The sequence below is a fragment of the Camelina sativa genome, chromosome 6 (assembly GCF_000633955.1).
Source record: "Camelina sativa cultivar DH55 chromosome 6, Cs, whole genome shotgun sequence".
NCBI classification, from domain to species: Eukaryota; Viridiplantae; Streptophyta; class Magnoliopsida; order Brassicales; family Brassicaceae; genus Camelina; species Camelina sativa.
In genome coordinates this window covers 7354156-7377069 of record NC_025690.1, presented here as the reverse complement: position 1 = coordinate 7377069, position 22914 = coordinate 7354156, and the positions used below count along the sequence as shown (strand labels likewise).

Below are 22914 nucleotides of genomic sequence, written 5' to 3'. Positions count from 1 at the left end.
CCTCATGGCTTATCTTATTTTCGTAATTTCTTTCTGCATTTCAGTTTGTTCAAGTACGGCATATCACTTCCAAGGAAAAAAATGGCAAAATGGAAGAAGAAATGGCAAACGCCACAACACACTTGAAGGTAACAACACCTGAATCCTTATTCTTTGGCCAACACCTCTGGAAGAATAGTTGTGTACATACATTTTGCTATATACATTTTACATTTTTCAAAAATTTGATTTCTAAGAACCTCAATGAGGGTCTACCATTGGAGAAGGTAAAATTTAAAAACCCCTCTTGAGTTTCTAAACTTTTGAATTTGCAAAATTTAACTTTTAAATATTGGTAAGATGTTCTTACCAATGGAGACCACCTCAATCGGACAATTAATAAGGGTGTCTTCAAATAATTCTTTCCTGTGATCTCTGAGTTTCTAATCTTGGATGTGGTGTAATAATAACTAACAATGCTCTTTTAAAAAGCTGGATTCATGTCTGTCTATGATAATGTTATCGTGTCCGTCTTTGTGATCTGATGCAACTGAAACTGTTGGAAGTAATGAACAAGTTTGATCATTGGTTAAAATGGTTTGGATTAGGATTTGATCCGAATCTGCATTTTAGAGCACTATACGATTATGGGAAGGTTAGTCACCAATCAAAGCATGAATACTTACTTTTCTGCTTCCAATTTATTACTCCAATTCATGTTTATTGACTTCCAAATTTAAATACCAAGAACATATTCAGATTAATGTCTTAGTACCAACTTCTGCGGATCAAGACAAAAGTCGGGCAAAGTAATGACTCAATATTATGGAATATGAATTCTCTGTTTTAGGTTATACACTTATACTTGTATGTTTGGTGTTGGTTTTACCTTTGGTTTCGTATATATGCAATGATGAAGTGATTTTGGATTTTTCTAATGATTCAGGTTGCAATAGTGAGCTTTAGTCTGACCTTAAGACAATTCAAGCAAGATTTTGTTGATGATTCAATGAGACAAGGGAGATGGTACTGCAACTGTGTATGCACATTTTGTTCTTGCAGTACCATCTTGTAACTACAACTGTGTATGCACATTATGAATCAGTTTGTATGAAATACGCAAAAGCTTTGTTGCTTTTTCCCAAAAAAAAAAAAACACAAAAGCTTTGCTTTTTGCTTGTTCTTATGTTCAAAGTCTTGTAAAGTCCTCTGCAACTTGAATAGAATTGAACATTTGATTAAATCTTGTACAAAAAATAAGCTTCAGTGAGACCAAGAAGAAGAAGAACAGAACAAGTAAGAAGAAGAGCAAAAAGGAAGAAGGCGATCATGTCAAGAAGGAGTCAACGAGGAAAGATGTGGGCGACCAAGCTGCTGAATTTGGACATAAGGACTGCCCAAGAAAAGAGAGTAATGAATCTCCATGAACTCGAGGAGATACGGCTAGAGGCTTATGATAATTCGAGGATCTACAAGGAAATAACCAAGGCTTTTCACGACAAGAAGATTCGACACAAGGATTTAAAAGCTGGAGACAAAGTCCTTTTGTTCAACTCGAAGCTTCGGATATTCCCTGGGAAGCTCAAGTCTAGATGGTTAGGACCTTTCGAAATTAAGGAAGTTCTTCCCTATGGAGCAGTCACTCTGCTAGGTAAAAGTAAGAATGAATTCACTGTGAATGGGCAAAGAGTAAAGAAATACATGGCAAATGAGAGCACAGAGGTGTAATCATCTCTGCGCCTCGACGATCCCGTGCCAGTCTAAGACGAATTGAAATTCAAGCTTAGGGACTATAAACAAGCTCACTTGGGAGGAAATCCCAAAGGTAGATCTGTAAATATGATTTATATTTTTTTCATTTTGTGTTTTCCGTCGTACTACTCGATACCCTACTCGATGAGCTACGTGATCCCACCCTCGATCAACCCCTGGGATGCTGGTCCGGGTAAGTCATCCGTGCGCATTTCTGAGCTCTTTGACGAGCAAACACTGGCACCTGCTGAAGCCGGAGATGACCCAGGCTACACGTTGGCGAGTATGGAGGCTGCTGCAACCTCATTCTTCACCAACCCATGAGGTACCACTTTCATCCGATCCTTGTAAATAACATTGCATTTAGTTTATTTCATTTTGTGTGGTTCTTGGATTCTTTTTCCAACTTTTATTTACACAGAGACTGTGTAATTTAAGTTTGGGGGAGGATCCTAGAATGTATTTAACATTGTGTTTTATTTTCTTAATTTTCTTATTTATAATCTTTGCATGCTAGTTTTATTCATTTGAGTATGCATCTATTTGCATTAAAAAACAAAAAAAAATTTTGAAAAAATTAAAAAAAAAAAAAGAATGTTCATGTAGTTGCATTTACATATTATGATCGAGTCTAGTTTGTTTCATATATGATTGTTGCATTTGCATCTTAGGGGACAATGATTAAAACTACCTTGTTTAAAATCAAACCTTAGGATTGAAGCTATAGCCCTTACTCACAGTTCATTGTTGCTATATCAATCTTTGGAAAAAAATGAAAAATCTTTGCTTAGAACCTTGTGTCTTTTGAATGCTTCCTCCACTTGCTTGAACATTAGAACATCTCTATATTATTGGATTTAGTTTGAACTTTAAATGTCTTGGTTATGGAACTTGAATACTTGCTCATGGTAACTCTAAACTCGGGTTAGCACTCTATTTTTACCAATCTTTTCGTTTAACCCGATTCATTTGTCCTACCCATGAACCCAAACTTTTCTTTCAAACCTTGTTGTGAATTGTTGAGTGAGACCTCTTTCATTGTGCTATAGGTTGTGAAACCTTGAGAGTATTGAGAACGACAAAGAACTGCCTCTTGATTTAGCTAAGTTAGAATTTGAACTAGCTAATAGATTCGGTTTTGAAAGATAAGTGGTTAGAATGTTTATTTGGGGTTGGGTTGTGAAATAAAAAAAAAAAAGGAAGAAAAAGTCCCTAAGGTTAGAGTCAATTAGCTCTAAGTCTCTAAAAAAAAAAGAGAAAAGCTCTTGCTATAGTCTCCTAGAAAGAAAGAAAAAAAAAATATATATTCATATTAGGAGTTTAGCAAAAAAAGAAAAGAGAAAAAAAAAGAGAGAGCTAGAAGTTTTAAGTCTAAAAGTCTAAACCTTAGGGAATATATAAAAAAAAAAGAGTTAAAATCAAGGATGTGGGTAGTTTAATTCTAGGGGGTTTAATAATAAAAAAAAGAGGTGAATGAGACAAGGGTAGATCATCAAGAGTTAAGTTTTGTATGCCCAAATTGTTCTCAGTCTTAGATAGTTTTCACAACTATCTAGCATTCCTTCTTTTGAGAGAAAACCACCCAAAGAATTTGTTTGAAACACCTTACTAAAAAGTCTTACCCTTAAACTGATTGAGCTTGATTCACCTTCCATCTGCAAGAATTCGCCAAACACTTAATTGAATGTGAAAGAGATGTTCTTTATCTTTAGTTGGAGGTTGAACTAGATCGATGCATGGTAATAAGGATAGAAAAATATTTGTAAGTATGTTGATTGATCTTAGCACCATTAAACTATCTTTAAGGACTATAGCTTGAATCCTTCGCTTAGCATCTTAAGGTTACGAGTCCCCACTTAAAAATCGCACCCTCTTACTTCCTTGCTAGAGGACTAGCAAGATATAAGTTTGGGGTTCTGATAACTCTCTAATTTATATGTTTTTAGCATCCTTTTTTGTCCATATTTTGCATTGTTCATACCTCTAACTTAGCATTTTTAGGTCATTAACTGTAGGAATTCACTTTTAGACCACTTAGGGTGTTGCATTTCTGCATTTGCATATTTTGGATGAAAACAGGTGCTAAAGAGCCAAAAATGAGGAAAAACAAGGACAATCCGAGCATGTACCCGAAGGAGCCATCGAGCTGCAAGAACAAGTCCGAACCCCAACACGATCGAGGAAGATCCGAGAGCATGAAGAACAACTCGAAGATCCACCCGAGGAGTAACCCGACTTCACCCTCTTGTACCCCATCGAGTAGACCATCAGGCAGGTCTGGGAAGCTAGGTCAAAAGGGTTTCCATATATAAACCCCCTCCTCTCCTAGCTCGCAAGGGAGCACGCCGCAGACTCTCAAACCAGAGAGCGAGAGCTTCTGTGAGAGACCTAAGCGACTCAAACATTTTCCTTCTCGTTTTGCATTTTTATTTCATAGTTTTTATAGTTTTCTTAGATTTCTATCTTGTACTCTTTCTACTCTACTCTATCTTTTAATACAATGCAAGTTTCATTCATTTTCGTTATTTTGTTCCTTGTTATCATGTCCGAGTAGTGTAGTAAAGTTTCTAGGGATGGGATAGATGATTTTGTGTTCTTGATCGGTTAGGATGCCTTAGTTTGATTGTAAATGATTGATAGATTTCCTTCTAGGTTGGTGTTCTTAATGCTGTCAACAGACCGAGAGGTTGAGATTAGATCTAGGGCGTTTCAGCGACCGAGAGGTGTAGATGAGATGCGTGAATTAGCCAATGCTAGAGGTTTACTTGACTCTGAGTAAGGGATTAGATGAGTTTGAGTTTACTGACAATAATGAATCGTTCTTAATGCCTGCTTGTTCATATTGCTAGTGCGAGAGTGTGGTAAGTGATCAAGGTTGATTGTTGCTAGTGCGAGAGTGTGGTGACAAGGTTTTAGAGATTCATTGTCTAGGAAATAATTTCTTGAGGCATGTAAGGCATCTGTACTGGTCTAGAATACTTAGGATTCGATTACCCCATCCTTAGGAGCTTTCGTATTTTATTTGTTTACATTTTCTTTACTTACTCGACCACTTACCCGATCAGGTACACGATAACCTGCATCGAGTAATACCTCGAGCTGTTCATATCTCATTTGCTTACTCGATCACCCCACTCGATCCTGTACTCGACTGCTTGCATCGAGTGCTTAGGTTGTGTGGTTTCTTTGTTTATATTCCTTTCTTTTATTTATTTTAGGACTGTTAGAACAAAAATCTTATCTGTTTGGCATGACTTGTATTGTCCTGATCATATCCTTCCTGCTAGCAATAAACAACCATTTGGATTGATAACCGTTTGTACTACAACTGCATAGGGAATTGATACCCTGGGTGAAAACCCAATTATCATGTACGTTGTTTTGTAATAAAGAGACAATGGGCAGTTGAGATAGGCCCAACTATGGAATTATGTTGTGTTGTAAGTTTGGAAGTCTAGCTAAGTAGAGTTGTCAAGTGTACTAGTTAAGAGTTGATGTTGTGTAATAGTTGGTGGTAAACCTTGCTTGTAAGCTTGGTATTGTCTTAAGGTAATGATGTCTAAAACTAAGGTCTAGGTCTAAGTAGAAGCATGGTGCAAGTGTGTATAGTAAGTAGAAGTAACTAGTATAAGTGTGTGTGTGAGATTATGTAAGAAACCATCTGTGGATCCGATTTATAAAATGTAGAAGATTATAGTTTATCTCTCTAAGCTTCTTGTTATTCACTTACACAAATCTGATGAGAGCGAGCAAACACAAAGAGAAGTAGAGAGGAGAAACTAACCTCTATGTGTATGAGGTTAGAGTTGGTGACGGTGAACCTCTAGAGTAAACAGAGGAATATCATGCAATGTCAACAATAATCAAATCACATAAATTTTGAATTCAAAGTCCTCTGGAAATTCTGTAAAAGAAGAAACAAATGCATGCAACACTTGAATTATCAACAAAAATCATACACATACAAAAAAAAACATTTTCTATGTAAATTAATTTTTAATTTATAAGACCCCATATTTAGAGATCATCAATGGAGAGGCTGATACGTATGAGGCAAGGCACCAGCCAATCCTGTTCCAATATCAAAGGAGGCTCAAGGCCTAAGAAGGATCCAACAAGTGAGGAAGGACCTAGAAGTAGTGAGGTGTCCTGTTAACTAGATGGATCAGGTTAAGACTGTTCACCATGGTTAGGAGTAAAATAACCTTAGTTAAGTAATAAGACACTAGGCTAGCTGGCATGATCACCGTATCTGGTCACAATGGCTACTAGGGCTAATAAGACAATAGTAGTATAAAGTAAGAAAGGGGTGAGAAGAGAGAGGATATCTAGATTCTGGATCATCTTGTAAGGGGGAGGGAGAGAATCCGTAAGTTCTCTCAAATTTGTATTCTGATATCTCATTAATAAAAGAATAATTTCTTATCGTTCTGTTCTTTACAAGTTTGGCACCCTAATACTTATCAAATTGGTATAAGAGTTGTTTAATCTTGGAAAGGCAAACAAGTCATGAAAAAGAAAATGGAAGAGTTAGAAAAGGCGGTAGAGCACCTCCAACAAGATGTCAGCAAGATCTCAGACCTGGAAACCGAGGTCAAGGAGATGAGGAAACAAATGGAGAAGCTAGACGTCATTGAGAAACAAATGGGTAAGTTGAACGCCTTGGAGATCATTCAGAAATGTCTGTTTGGAGAAGAACAGCGCTCATGGGTAGTCGAGGAGGACACACCACCTTCCGATGACAATGTCCATACAACCGATGTTGCACATCGCCTCTTCACACCCAATCAAACACTGTTACCTGTTCTGAAGGAGACAAAGAGTGACGCACCAGAAAAGGAGTTCTCAGAGGAAGACAAACTCAAGGCGGTGCGTATGTGTTTCGACGGCGAGGCACTAACCTGGTACCGGTGGGAACGCGATCGAAACCCATTCTCAGGTTGGGAGCAGATGAAGGAAAGGGTGTTGGACGATTTCGCGGTGTCCCACGACCTGACAACAGGAGAAAGGTTGTTACTGTTGCGACAAGACGACACAACAGGGCGCTACTGTAAAGATTTCATCGCTTTGGCGACAAATGCCCCGGAGGTTTCAGAGAAAGTTTTGGAGTGGGCTTTTATGATTGGCCTTAAACCGAAAATCAGGGCAGGAGTGAAGATGTTTGAGCCTAGGAATTTTAAAAAAATGATGAGCCTTTCCAGGAAGGTGGAGGATTGGTCTGGAGAGTCGTCATCGGAAATTTCCTCAGGGAACAACGGCGGAACGTTGATAAGGTCTGGTGGCGAGAGGGTAATCACGCGTGGTAGTCAACTCTAGAGTGGGGGTCAACAGTTCAATGAAGGGGTAGTTTCGTCTTTGCATAAGGGCAACAATACCCTAGAAAAACAAACGTCATCGTCTCGCCAAGCTGGAAACCCGAAACCTAGCCAAATCAAGACGAGTGAAGCGAAGCGATTTCCTTACCGGCGGGTGACGGATTCAAAGGCGAATGAGAGAAGAGAAAAGGGGCTTTGTTTCCGGTGCGATGAGCGGTTCTACGCCGGCCACCGGTGTAGGATGAAGGAGTTGCAAGTAATGGTGGTAAGTGAAGAAGTGGGAGATGCGGAGTATTTCTACGATGTGGAAGAGGAAACATTCGATGCTTTCACAGGCGAAGCGGCGGAGTGCACGGTTCTCTCTCTAGGTACGGCAGCTGGGATCTCCTCACCACGAACCATGATGTTAAGGGGGTCCATTCAGACAGAGGAAGTAATAATCTTGATCGACAGTGGAGCTACCCACAACTTTGTTTCGGGTCGCGTGGTTCGCCAACTGGGGATAGCATTGCGGGGAACTCAGGAGTATGGGGTTCGTATGGGAGCAGGGATTGTAGTTCACAGGATAGGCGTTTGTCAGAACGTAAGGTTGGACCTTCCTGGCTACCACCTCGTTACGAGTTTCTTGCCACTGGAGCTAGGAGGGGTTGATGTGATCTTAGGAATGCAGTGATTGGTAACACTGGGAGATACATACGTCAACTGGAAGGAACAAGTAATGTCGTTCTGGAATCAAGGGGAACCCGTTACTCTGCTAGGAGATCTCAGTCTTTCAAACATGGCTATTTCTCTCAAAACTTTATGGAGAATGTTTAAGAAAGAAGGAAAAGGAGGTATCCTGTCCGAAGGAGTTTAGACAGTTACTGGAGGAGTTTAGCGAGGTGTTCAAAGAACCCCAAGGTCATCCACCCTCAAGAGGCAAAGAGCATTCCATTAAAGTCCGATACAGACCCAGTAAATGTGAGACCATTCCGGTATCCGCATGCCCAAAAGGAGGAGATCGAGAAACAAATCTCCAATATGCTCACTGCAGGGATCATCAGAGAGAGTGAAAGTCCATTCTCCAGTCCGGTTCTACTGGTGAGGAAGAAAGACAAGAGCTGGAGATTTTGCGTGGATTATAGGGCTCTCAACAAAGCAAACAATACCAGATAGCTACCCTATTCTGATGATTGACCAGTTGCTCGATGAGTTACACGGTGCTCTCATCTTTTCCAAGTTGGACTTAAGGTCAGGGTACCATCAAATTTTGGTAAAGGCGGAGGACGTGCACAAGACAGCGTTTCGTTCCCACGATGGTCATTACGAGTTTTTGGTCATGCCCTTTGGGCTTACAAACGCCCCGACCACATTTCAATCTCTCATTAATGATGTTTTCAGGCCATTTCTTCGATGACATACTGATTTACAGTAAGTCCATAACCGAGCACCAGTAGCATCTGAAGACAGTGTTGCGAACTCTTCATCAGCATCAACTGTTTGCCAACCGCAAGAAATGCCAGTTTGGAAGCCAACAGATTGAGTATCTTGGGCATGTGATCTAAGCTGAAGGTGTAGCGGCTGACCCAATCAAGATTAGAGCAATGACGAAATGGGAAGAACCAAGTAACATCAAGGCGTTGAGAGGTTTTCTGGGGCTAACAAGCTATTACCGCCAGTTTTTTTTGGGCTACAGAGACATTGCCTGACCCTTAACTGAGATGCTAAGGAAGGATAAGTTCGAGTGGACCGACAAAGCTAGAGAAGCCTTCAGCAAGCTAAAGACAGCCATGGTATCGGTCCCGACTTTAATGAAATATTTGTGATAGAGTCAGATGCATCGGGAAAAGGTCTGGGAGCAGTGTTGATGCAGAAGGGAAGGCCACTGGCATACTACAGCCACTCCTTGACAAATAGACAACGCCTCAAGTCGGTTTATGAGAGGGAACTGATGGCAATTGTCTTTGCTATCCAAAAATGGAGGCATTACTAACTAGGAAGGAAGTTTCTAGTGCGAACGGATCAGAAGAGTCTGAAATTCTTGTTGGAACAGAGGGAGATCAACATGGAGTACCAACGATGGCTTTCCAAGTTACTTGGGTTTGATTTTGATATCCAATAAAAACCAGGACTGGATAATAAAGCATCTGACGCCCTATCAAGCAAAGAAGTGGTACCAACCTTGTTTGCCCTATCGATTCCTGCGGCTATACAGTCGGAGGAAATCTGTTCCAAAGTGGATAAGGACGACGAGCTACAAGACATTATATGTGACCTCGCTTCAAAGGCTGACTCTCATCCGAATTTCTCAATAGTAAATGGTCGGTTACTGAGGCAAGGCAGACTGGTTATTCCAAAGGCGTCGGCAGTCATTGGAGTATCCTAAGGGAGTTTCATGATGGAAAAATGGGTGGACATGGAGGGGTACTCAAGACGCAGAAAAGGATAGGCGATATATTATATTGGTCGGGGATTATGCAGGATATCCGACAATATGTAGCTGCTTGCCAAGTCTGTCAGAGGTACAAATACTCAACTCTGGCCCCAGGAGGACACCTACAACCTTTGCCTATACCAGAGAAGATATGGGAAGACTTGTCCATGGACTTTGTCGAGGGACTTCCCAAATCAGGAGGGAACAACGCGATATTAGTGGTGGTAGACAGGTTGTCCAAGTATACGCATTTCTTAAGGTTAAAGCAACCCTTCACAGCTGCGGACGTGGCTAATCTCTTTGTACAAGAGATCATCAAGATACACGGGTTTCCTCAATCCATTGTCTCCGACAGGGATAAGGTTTTCACCAGCCAGTTTTGGAAGGTGTTGTTTAAGCTAGCTGGACCAAGGTATGCTTTAGTATAACGTATCACCCTCAGTCTGACGATCAAACAGAGGTAACGAATCGAAGCTTGGAGACTTACCTACGATGCTTTGCGGGAGATCAGCCTCGCACTTGGATTTATTATCTGGCTTGGGCGGAATACTGCTATAACTCATCGTTCCATTCAGCCATAGGGACGACACCCTTCCATGGGGTGTACGACAGGGAACCTCCCCCAGTGATCAAGTACGAGAATGGATCAACAGCAAATGCGGATTTGGAGAAACAAATGCTGGAAAGGGATGCGGCGAGAGTAGTGATCAAGGCTCAACTTCACAAGGCTCAACAACAAATGAAAAAAAGAGCTGATGGACACAGAAAGGAGGTGGAGTTTGAGATAGGGGAGCAGGTATATTTGAAAATGAGACCATACCAGCGTCGATCATTGGCCAGGCGAGTCAATGAGAAGCTGGCAGCTTGCTACTATAGACCCTATCCCGTAGAAGCAAGGATCGGTAGGGTAGCTTATCGGCTGAAGCTACCAGCTGAGGCGAAGATACACCCTACTTTTCATGTGTCACAGAGGGGAAATTCCAGCAGCAACCCCAATTTTGGCTCAGTTAACTGACAAAGGGTTTCTCCATGCGGAACCAGAAGCAGTAGTAGGCACCCGCAAAAATCCTGTTACCGGAAAATCTGAAGTACTTATCAGGTGGAAGGGATTGCTAGACTATGAAAGTTCCTGGGAATGGGTCTCCACCATCAAAGGACAGTTTCCAAAGTTCAACCTTGAGAACAAGGTTGCACTTGAAGGGGAGGGTAATGATACGTATGAGGCAAGGCACCTGCCAATCCTGTTCCAATATCGAAGGAGGCTCAAGGCCCAAGAAGGATCCAACAAGTGAGGAAGGACCTAGAAGTATTGAGGTGTCCTGTTGACTTGTTGACTGGATGGATCAGGTTAAGACTGTTCACCATGGTTAGGAATAAAGTAACCCTAGTAAAGTAATAAGACACTAGGCTAGCTGGCATGATCACCGTATGTGGTCACAACGACTACTAGGGTTAATAAGACAAGAGTAGTATAAAATAAGAAGGGGGTGAGAGGAGAGAGGAAATATAGATTCTGGATCATCTTGTAAGGGGAAAAGAGAGAATCCGTAAGTTTTCTCAAGTTTGTATTCCGATATCTGATTAATAAAAAAGGAATTTCTTATGGTTCTGTTCTTTAGGCACTCTAATACTTATCAAAGACAAAACAATAATTCAAAGTTAATAGAAATACTTAGATTTAATTTAATATTAATTATACTTAAGAAGCCCTTACAAGGTTTATCATAAATAAAGTGATCTCAAGAAAAGAGAATGGCGACCACTTAAGAGCCGCACAGTGCAAAAGTAAGAAATTCCACTTTGGACCGTCCAATTCTTTGCGTTTTCAGGCCGCGGCGTCCACCAATAGCCGCCAATCAATGTGAAAGTTATCAAATGCATCATTTTATAGTTTCTTATAAATTTTGAATTAGAAAACCCCACTTTGTTAATATTTTTTTTTAATCGGTGCTTTTATTCCTTGATAGTGTTATTGAAGACGTTTGGTAGAATCACTGTACGATGTCTTCAAAAACAAACAAAAAAAAGAACATCGTAGATGATTGACAGCGAATTAATTATAAGAATAAGAAAAATGATGTGTAGTTTCCGAACCCAAATTATTCTTATCTACTTTGTAAGCATTTAAGCAAAGATCTTAAAACGAGTTTTGAAGAATCATATATGTATTATATTAGGATTTAACACGTACACTATACATGACAATTTTTTCGTTTATTTATATATAAAATTTTTATGATTTTATATTATAACTGATTTAGTTTTTTTTTTTTTTTTAGTATAGATAATGCATTTGTTATATATATTTTAGTGTATTGGCAATAAAAAAGTCATGTTATTGAATTGTGATTTTGTATTTTCATAAAAAGAATTATCGTTAAAGAAGGTAAGATATTGTGATTGATATTGTTGATTAAGCTCATGAGTTTATTACAAATATTCCATCCAAGTTTTAATATTTATTCATATGGTAAAGGATTAATTATGCAAATTTTACAAATAAAAGGTTATAACATAAAATGTACTTCAAAAATGTTGATATAGATACATAATGAAATACTCTCATCTTTTATCATTTAATTAAAAGAGAAATATAATTTATAAAGAGAATATATTTGATAGATATAATTTTTTTTTTGTCAATCTATTTGATAGATATAATTCCAAAAATAAACTCAACATACAAAAGCACTAGAGCATGCAGGAAAGCATTAAAACAATAAAACAAAACTTGAAATCTAAACTAATTAACATCCCCACAAAAATTGTCGACTGTTACAAAATTGCCGATGATTACTCAAAGTTGAAATCTCTTATTCTTTTTGTTGGCAAACAAAGAAGAAGATGTCAGTGGTTAGGCTCAGACAACAGTAACATTGTCACAGTTACAACGACAAATGGAAGACGGTGGAGGAATCACTACTGGAACGGCCAAGCAAGTAGGAATATCGTCTCCGGCCAAAATAACGACAATCTTAGGTAAGTACTCTTCTGTAATAGTCTTAGCTTCCTTGTCACCGACGTCATCATCTTCGTCGATATGATTGTTATTGCTAGACGAAGAAGAAGGAGCCTTTTGGTGTGTGCAGACCAATGAGAGTAATGCCAAAGCTATAAGCAAAACAAGAAAAAACAAACCACCAAAGAGATATGGTACTGGTGACTTCCAGATTTCTACTTTTGGTGTCGTCCTCATTTTTTTTTTTTTTATAAGTCTCTTTTTTCTTTGTGTTGTAAGTGCAACTATGAAAGTTGTAGTTTAGGTATTGAAGAGAATTTATAGTGAAAGCTTATGAAATTACTTTAAATTTTAAAATTTAATTTATTACTTATTAAGAGCTTTTTCTCTTTATTTATAGTTGAAAGTTAAGTAGGAAGATTCCTTGTGCGTTCAGATATTCCTTTTCTTTTGTTAACTATTTCTTTTTTAACTGTTCATGTCATGACGACATTTACTTTAATTTCTTCTTACTTTTTTATTCGACACATGGACACTGTAACGTACATGGTATATATACATGCAAATATTATTTTGTTTTTGTGTTAAATTAAATGTATAAGGACGTCAAAAAAGTGTTTTATTTGTATAAGTATGTTTTTACTTATACAAAAATGAATGTTTTGAGTGTACGAAAATCTTTTTATTTATTAAGCTACAAATTATCAAAATTTGAGTAAGTATAATCATTATATGTACCATTAATTATATTTAAAGTAAAGATACTAATATGTACTATATTATTATAACACTCCAATTTTTTTTTTTCAACCAAACATTAAATTAGAAAATGATTCCTATATTGGTTGCCCAAACTGAAGGATAAGAGGTTACAAAAGATAATTCTGAGACTAAAGATCTCGAAGAACAAGCAAGACAGTCTGCCCTTACATTTGACGCTCGCCGAACTCTGGTAAGAGTGAAGCCGGAAAGAGATGATCTGAAGTGGGTGAAATTATCTAGCAAATTGGAGAAAGCGGGCCATTCATCTGAAGACTGCCCCATCGCCACTAACTCTACACAATCCGTCTCATAAGCATGACACTCCAGTTTTAAGAAATTTGATTGATCACCTGCAGTTATAAGGTCAAACAGGGTGAGAGAACTCTCATAATTAAGCATGTGTGAGCTGTAGTGGTTTAAAAATAAGTGATTTTTCAAAAGTGATTATCAGAAACCGTGCGAGATAGGATATAACATGAAAAAAAATCATGTGTAGAAACTGTAAACAAATCTTCAAAGCCTTTCAAACATAACCAACCGAGTGTAAAGATAGGCTCACAGAATAAGAGAAAACGTAAGATTCATTAAAAAAGATGGCGATCAATATGTTACAAGTATAATATACGATGATATATTTTAGGTTTAGTTATACTTTTACATATAATATTACATAACGATTTTGGCTATACCATGGTTAAAATATTTTTTTGATATAATATAATAATTTATGTATTGTGATATTATTTATAGTTATGGTTATTTACACAAAGTGTTTTTTTTCTTTCTAAGATTGAATATTGTAAATTTGTATTTCAAAGTTAAATGATGTTATTAAAGTGAAATAACACTTTTATATCTTATTAAATCTTATAAATCAGATAAAGATCTAATGTGAAGTATAATGATTTAAATTTATAAATTAAATATGTTTGTATTTATTAAATTATATAAATATCAGAGGTGAAGTATAAATGAAAGATATAAATGTGTTTAGTTGTTTTCTGATATAAAATAAGAAAAATAAGATCAACACATTTCTATTAAGTTTATCAGACACAATATTTTTTTTAAAAAGAGAATCATATAAAGACCAAAAGTGAAGGATAATGATTAATAACAAATTAACGTGGTAAGTTATATATATCAAATCTTATATGTTCATTTTGAATTCATTTTTTAGAAACTAATATAATGTATTTCCTTTTCAAATATTAGTATTTGACAGTGTTATCCTTAATAGCTATTATCAATTTGTTCTTTGAAACCTATACATGTAATCATAATTTGATGTAATTACACATTTAGATACAAAATGTATTTTCCTAGTACTATATAGGGATGTTAAAGCATATGGGTTATAAACAATTTTAGACTTATGAATTATATATATTTTACTTATCTTCTAAAGTACTATTATTTAGATAATTATTTTCAACTCTTTCACAATTCAAGAGCGTTCATATAAACACACACAATCACAAAATTGAAGAACAAAATAAGAATTAGAATTTGTGTTGATATGCATAAGCGGAGCTAGAATTTCAAAAAAATTACAAAAAGATTTCTAACTATACCTATATTAAATTTATTTAATAATCATTTTATCTTGTGTCTGGTGTGAATTTATATCTAGTTTGGTTCTGGTTGTTCGGTTTGTTTTGTAATTTTTTGTTTAATGTTTGGTTTGGGCTGAAACCCCTAAGCATCGTTTAAAAAGGCACGACAGCCTCTCTTTGGTGGGGTTTTATCTTTTGTCGCTTCTAGAAGAAAAGAGAGAGAGTTGGCTTGGAAGCTTGATCTACAGGATAAAAGAGAAGGTTAAGGAGACTTAAGAAGAGCACAAGGGTTTGTTTTGGTGTTGTCAAGGAAAGGAGAAGAAGATCAGTAGCTTTTTGGGTGTGAGTAGGTTGTTGTGGTGTTGTTCCTATTGTTTTTTTTCATTCTATTCTTTCCAAATCCAAAGTGAGTGTGAGCAATTAAGGTTTGTGTGATTTGATTTGGTGATTATATGATTGATTCCTTGTTGTTTTGTGTGATTTTGTGGTGTTTGTGTGGTCTTGTGTGGGTGTTCTTGGACATGTCGTCGTGGGAGATTATATGGTGAAGTTTTAGGGTTGAATGATGGAGGAGGTGTTGCAAAGTTAGGGTGTCGATCGATACTATCTGTTGTCGCGAAGTCGCGAAAGGAAATCCCGTTGTAGAACTGGTGCAATCTGTTGGTGGTGTCGACTGACACCATAGGTGTCGCTCGACACCAGATGTTAGTGTCTACCGACACTAGGAATGTGTCATCCGGTACCAGATGTTGGTGTCGACCGACAACAGTTATGTATGGACGAAGTTTTGTTCCTGACTGGCTGGTGTGGCTATTTGGTGTTGTTTTCATGTGTATGATCTTAATTTCTTGTGTGTATAGTCTAGTAGATGGGAGGATTGTTTTACTAAGTATTTTGTGATAATACTTACGCATCTCAAATGTTGTTTGTGGTATAGGTGATATGCGACATGTAATCATGACGATGAGGAGCAGGATGATCTAGGGTCTCGGTTTTGTGAAGTTGGTCTTAGTGTTTGTGCTGTTGGAACCTTGGATATGAATTTGCTAGGGTACTAATTATGTTGACATTTCCGTTGTGCATATTGTTGGTTTTGTATTGGTCGATTATGTTGTTATCTATTATTGTTGATGATTATTTGTGTATATTGGTTATTGTTGGTTTATTATTGAATTGTAGTTTGGGTTAATTAAATATTTTGAAGTTGGATAGTTTTATAAAAAAATAACAAAAGAAACTTATATGTTTTTAGGGCGAATTTGCCGAGTAACCAAAAAAAAAACCAGACAAAGAATATAGCTAACTAATGTAAGAAATTAGGTAAATAGCCATGACCCACGGTGATATTACCAAAAAAGACAAATGTGGTATGTACGCGCTGTGCTGTGTGGAAGGTGTTGCTGAGTTATAAAAAAAAAGAAGGATAACGAAGAAAAATAGAGGACAGTAGAATATATGTGTGTGTATATACAGATATAGAGGAAGAGAGAGTCCATGTGAGAAAATGTGTATATAGTGGGTAAAATGGTCAATATTACAAAAAAATACATAGTATATTGTAAGATAATGGTTAGAATGGTTAATCATTTAATTACAAATTTTTTTTTTTTGGTTATTTCTGCTGGTTCCTCTTTTTTTTTAAGTTGTGTGAAATTCTTTTATTGATTTTTTTTTTTTGTAAAACAAAGAGAGTATTTATGAGTCTTTTAAAATGTTATGAAATTGTTTAATCATATCAAATATGTGTGATGGTAAAATGGCTAGACTGTTCAAAATTGTTAAGTCGGTATGATTCAAAACTGCCCATAATAGTGACGATGTAGTTTTACATATTAACAAAAAAACAATGTTGAAAGATATACATATAAAAGACCAAGGCGACAATACGTAACTATGACATATTAAAGTGAACTTTTCATCTCTAAATCATTTACCAAATTGATAGACGACAAAAAAAAAATCATTTACCAAATTGACAAGAAGAGTAAATCACCGGAGTTAGTCAGTTTCCGTCAGCTTAAAGTTGTCGAGTATGAGCAAATCAATCTACTAAATATAATAGAACTTAGCCAAAAAAAGAAAAAAAAATTGCATGATAGAAGAAAGATTTATTTTACAAACAATTAAATATAAAGTAATGATTCACATTGTCTACCACCAATTAAAGGTGATACAGAAATATAGTTTACTTTTGTACTATTTGGGCAAATTAAATTAAATATAGTCCACTTGGGTCTGATTGCAAGTAGGATTAGTTAGTGGGAGAGTGTATGCAAACACTAACAAAACTCATCTTTGCATCATCACATATGATGCAATCATGAAAACTTGAAATGTAAATGTGCTGATTATATTTTATTATTAGTTCTACCTCTGTTTCTCCTTTCTCACTGAACTTTGGCTTCACTGACAAGTAGCCGTTTTTATATAACCTGTGAGTATTATCAATACAATGAAACTGTTTCTCACTAGAGCATGGACATTTTGATGGAAACATTGAGTGGCACCTCATTTAAATAATTACCAATTAAAATGTAGTTTGTGCTCCTGTGTATACATATAACTAAGCAATCATATCAACAAACACAAATAATAAAGGATTACCGTAGCACCCTCATTTTCATGGATTGCTAATGAAAGATCCATTGGATTATCTAGATGAGTTTAATATACTCTGTACCCTAACTAATCAATACAGTCAGTGAAGATGGCTTCAAGCTTCGACTATTTCTATTCTCTCTTGGGGACAAGGCACACCTATGGAAAAAGCTTTGCCTAAGAATTCCATCACCACATAGGAGGCCTGTAAGAAAGCTTTCTTACCAAATTCTTCTCCAACTTGAGAAATGCGAGGTTAATGAATGACATCTCTAGCTTTGTTCAAAAGAATATTGAAACGTTCAGCGAAGCATGGGAACATTTCAAATGATACACCAACCGGTGCCCGCATCATGGATTCAGCAATGCATCCTTATTGAGCACCCTCTAGAGGCGTAGTCCCGAAGATCAGAATGTTGTTGGACACAACTAGCAATGGGAACTTGCTCAACAAGGATGTAGATGATGGTTGGGCGCTTGTTGAGAACTTGGTTCAATCTGATGGTCACTACAATGAGGATTTTGATGGACCATCAGATCTTTGGGAGACGGTGAGGATAAGCACAAAAGGGACATGAAATCCCTAAATGACAAGTTGGAAAAGATACTCCTCAGCCAGCAGCACAACATCAGCTTTGTGTTTGAAGAAGACCAGTTTTAGCCTCAAGATGGGGAGAATGTCCAAATTGAAGATGTAAACTACATCAACAATCACGGTGGATACAACATGGGCTACAATCAATATGTCACCGATACACAAAAGTCTTTTGTCCCCTATAACCAAGACTACCCTCCAAGACCGCAGTTCCCAGGTCGCTACAAACAGACACCTACTCAACCTCCAGCTTCGAAAGCAAACCTACATAGGATGCTGAAACAAATTTTGCTTACTCAAACCAGTCAATCAGTTGACACAACCAAGAGATTCTCTGATATGAATTCGCATGGACACCAACAACAAGGGTCTTCACCTTAAGTTTGATGCTATGAACTCCCAAATCAAGCATCTTGAGGACATGACTGCTTCCACCTCCGATACACGCTAATCTGTCCATGCTATTGCCTTACGTAGTGGACACATTTTACCTTCCCTAGAAGCACCACATTACATCACCGAGGACAATGATGAATTAAATGGTGAGCATTTTGGTCAGGAAATAATTACCACGCATCCACCAAGCCAACCAGCCGCCCCATCCGATTTGGCATCCGATCAACCTACTCGTGTACCCGATCAGGTTGATACTCGGATAGAACCAAGTCATCCTCATAAGTCATGTGGCGAAAATCAGAAGGAAAGACGCTTATTCCCCCACCTTACAAGCCACCACAACCATTTCTTAGGAGGTTTCGCAAAGAACTTCTAGAGAAATACAAGTCTTTGTTCGACAAACAGATGAAGGAGCTTGAGCTTCAGATGCTTCTAATGGACACATTTGCCCTTATACCTCTATACCAGGAATTCCTAAAATATGCAGTGATGGAGAGGATCAAGCAAGTCCAAGGGATGGTCTTACTTAGCAACGAGTGTAGTGCCATCATTCAGAGAAAAGTCGTTCCCAATGGTGATCATGGATCGTTTACCTTGCCGTGTTCAGTAGGACCTCTGTCGTTTGGTAAATGCCTTTGCAATATGGGAGCATCCGTTAGCCTCATGCCACCAACTGTAGCCAAACGGGTGGGATTTGAGAAGTTTAAACATACAGTTAATTTTGGCAGAGAAATCTGTAAGAGTACCACATGGACTGTTGGAGGACCTGCCAGCTAGAGTGTGAGCTGTAGAGGTACCTATTGACTTTGTTGAAACAACCTGTCCCATTTTTTGTTAAAAACATATAAAAAAATATAACTAAATACCCCATAATATTTAATTACAAACCAAACCATAAACCGACTAAACCAACTCAAATTAATATAAAACAAACATCAACCTGCACAACGGAAACATATAAATCAAACTAGGATCCTAACCAAGATTCCAACAACAAAATAACATAACCAATAATACAACCGAGACCCCAGATCATTTTTCTACTCATCGTCATGATTCCATGCTACACATGCATTACTTGCACCACAAACACAACGAGATGTGTGAGTATTACCAGAAATACCAATTGAGGCGATCCTCCCATCTACGAGCTATACACACAAGAAAATCAAGAGTACAACCACAAATAACAAACCATCCATTAACAGAACACCCAATAACACATTTCCCACACCTACACATCATCACACAAAACAAGTCATACAACCCAATCACTCATATAAGCTCATGGTCATGCACTCACCTTAACAAGGTGATTCGAACAACAAAACACAACCAGAAGAGACTCTCCTCACGCCTACAACATCCCAACAACACCCTACAACAAATCATATATCAAAACGACCTTGAAACAAAACTGACCAAAATAACAGAAATCTTCAGTCTTAAAGACAAAACCCAAAAACAAAAACAAACCGTTAACTATCAAATACCTCCAGTAAAAAACTACCTCTAGACGTCACAGTGCTTCCCCTAAAATCTCATGTCGATCGGATAACAGACGAACAAATTGTGACACCCCAGTTTCAGGGACTTGCAGAGAGGTTTAAAAGAATTGATTTGGCCACCTATGTCACCAAAGTGCACTTATCTTTTTCGGTCAAGGGTCCTGAGAGAACTCCAGAGTTAAGCATGCTTGAGCTGGAGTAGTCTCAGAAGGGTGACCTTCCGAGAAGTGATTGTTGGAATTGTGCAAGTGAACAAAAAAGACAGGGAAATATCATGTGTTGCTTTGTAGGGACAGTCAACAAGTCTTTAAAGCCTCCCGAACGTTGAAAACCAACTATCAGATATGGGTGGGCTCACAGGTTTAGTGAAAGAATGTGAGGCCCATTAAGGAAAGTGGGCCCATGGACTGGGAGTGGACATGAATGGCGTTCGGGGCATTAAAAGTGGTATCAGAGCCGTACCAAGATGAGTGTGAGTTGGCTCACACCATCAGGGGTGACGGTCTTGGTGTACAATGAGGACGTTGTGATTTGTTAGTTGCGGTGAATTGTGACACCCCAATTTTATGGACTTGCGGAGAGGTTTAAAAGAATTGATTTAGTCACCTCTATAACTAGTGTGCACTTATCTTTTTGGTCAAGGTCATGAGAGAATTCTAGAGTTAAGCGTGCTTGAGCTGGAGTAGTCTTACGATGGGTGACTTTTCGGGGAGTGATTGTTCGAACTGTTCGAGTGAGGAAAAAACATAGGGAAATATCATGTGGTGATTTGTAGGGACGATAAACAAGTCTTGAAAGCCTCCGAGACGTATCAAACCGACTGGCAGATATGGATGAGCTCACGGGCCTAGTGAGAGGACAAGAGGCCCATTAAGGAAAGTGGGCCCATTGACTGGGAGTGGACATGGAGCCCACTTAGAGGTGTCAGTCGAGGCGTTATTTGTGGTCCTGGAAATAGATGTGGAATCGAAAGACCCAATAATCCTAGGGAGGCTATTTTTAGCCACAACTCGAGCTATGATCGATGTGACGAATGGAAAGATAGATCTGAACCTCAGAAAGGACTTCACCATGAAGTTTGATATTCAAGACTCCATGAAAAACTAACTATAGGTTGCCAGGCCTTCTGGGTTGAAGAAATCGAAAAATTGAGTAAAGAAACGTTTGCAGAGATAGCAGAAGAGGACTACCTAAAGGCAGCCCTGACAATGGATAATAAAGAGGAATTTGTTCATCAAAAATCAGAATTCTACACAGAGCTGTTGGACACTTAGAAAACAGTCATTGAGCTAGAGTTGAGTGAGACTCTCAATGAGACTGTGGAGGAAATTCCAGAACGAAAAGAGGAGAATTTTAGCAATCCAACCAACTGGCCAATCATTAATACAACCATCCCATCGAGTGTAATATCGTGCAACAGATCGAGATTAGTCGCCGCAGGAAACAACCCGATCACCCTCTTCTGTAGCATGATCGAGCTTCCCATCGAGTCGCCTAACTCGGACTCTGATGAATGGTCCAAAATGAAAACACCAAAGGAAGAGGTAAAACCTCTTCCATCTGGGCTAAAGTATGCCTTCCTAGGAACCAATTCAACTTATCTCGTTATTGTCAATGATAGTTTAACGAATAAAGATCTAGAATTGCTTTAAGCTGAATTAAGAAAATATAGAAAAGCAATTGGCTATAGTCTAGATGACATTAAGGGAATCTCGCCTGATCTTTCCACTCATAGGATTAATTTAGAAAATGAATTGTACTCTAGTGTTGAACCTCAGAGAAGGTAAAATCCAAATTTAAAAGAAGTGGTTAACAAAGAAATCTTAAAATTGCTTAATGCTGGAGTTATCAGTCCTATCTCGGATAGTAATTGGATATCTCCAGGGCATTGCATTCCAAAAAAAGGAGGAATCACATGGCACAAGATGTGTACAGAAAACTAAATGCAGCTTCTAGAAAAGATCATTTGCCCTTACCCTTAATCGACCAAATGTTGGAAAGGCTTGCTAATCTCCTGTATTACTGTTTTCTCGATTGGTATAGTGAATTTTTCTAAATTTCTATGCACCCCACGGATCAGGATAAGACGACGTTCACATGTCCCTATGACACTTTTGCTTATAAGAGAATATTTTTTGGTCTTTTTAATGCTCATGCAACTTTTCATAGATGCATGGCATCTATCTTTTTGGAATTAATAGAAGCGATGGTGGTAGTATTCATGGATAACTTTTCTGTGTATGGCTCCTCCTGAAATGACCACACACCGAATCAAAACGACGATTTTGAAACAACCGAACAACCACCAATTTAGTGGTGTCGACCGACACCCTACTTGGTGTCGAACGACACCCACCCAAAATTGGGTTTGATATGTTACAACTCCTTTTCTTCATGTCTATCAAACCTTTGTCAAGTGCTGACAAGGTGCGAAGAGACTAATCTAGTGCTTAACTGGGAGAAGTTTCACTTCATGGTTCGAGAAGGGATAGTCCTAGGCCACAAAATATAGGAGAAGGGGATTAAAGTTGACAAAAACAAAATTGAAGTTATAGTTCAGCTGCAACCCCTGAAGTCGGTAAAACATGTTAGAATTTTTGTAAAGAAGCAGTGTTTATTGTTGACAAAGACTGCTTGGAAGCTTTCAACAAGATCAAAGAAGCTCTGGTTAGCGCTCCAATAGTTCAAGCTCCCAACTGGACCACCCTTTTGAGATCATGTGTGATGCATCAGACTTTGCTGTTGCAGCCGTATTGGGACAAAAAATAGATAAAAAGCTCCATGTGATCTACTACGATAGTAGAACAATTGATGAAGAACGAACAAGGTATGCCACAACAGAGGAGGAGCCGCTAGCTGTTGTCTTTGCATTTGAGTAGTTCAGAAGCTATCTAGTGGGATCGAAGATCGTGGTCTACAATGATCATGCCGCCCTAAGATACCTCTACGCAAAAAAGGATACCAAGGCCAATCTTCTAAGATGGATTCTTCTACTGCAAGAGTTTGACATAGAGATTCTGGACAAGAAGGGGATTGAGAATGGTGTGACTAACCATTTATCTAGATTGAGAATTGAGGATC

The 22914-nt window shown here is 38.0% G+C and overlaps 3 protein-coding genes across 3 annotated transcripts; 2 read left to right on the top strand and 1 right to left on the bottom strand.

Annotated features, from left to right (window-relative positions):
• Positions 1309-1707, top strand: LOC104698779. Its single transcript, XM_010414173.1, has one exon. The coding sequence runs from the start codon at positions 1309-1311 to the stop codon at positions 1705-1707; it is 399 nt and encodes a 132-aa protein (XP_010412475.1).
• On the top strand, positions 9432-10830 carry LOC104698778 (uncharacterized protein K02A2.6-like). Its single transcript, XM_010414172.1, has 4 exons — positions 9432-9871; positions 10072-10299; positions 10430-10682; positions 10807-10830. The coding sequence occupies exons 1-4, from the start codon at positions 9432-9434 to the stop codon at positions 10828-10830; spliced, it is 945 nt and encodes a 314-aa protein (XP_010412474.1).
• Positions 12063-12684, bottom strand: LOC104790608 (protein GLUTAMINE DUMPER 6). The gene has a single exon (XM_010516387.1). It carries the CDS (start codon positions 12653-12655, stop codon positions 12320-12322), a length of 336 nt encoding a protein of 111 aa, XP_010514689.1. The 5' UTR covers positions 12656-12684; the 3' UTR covers positions 12063-12319.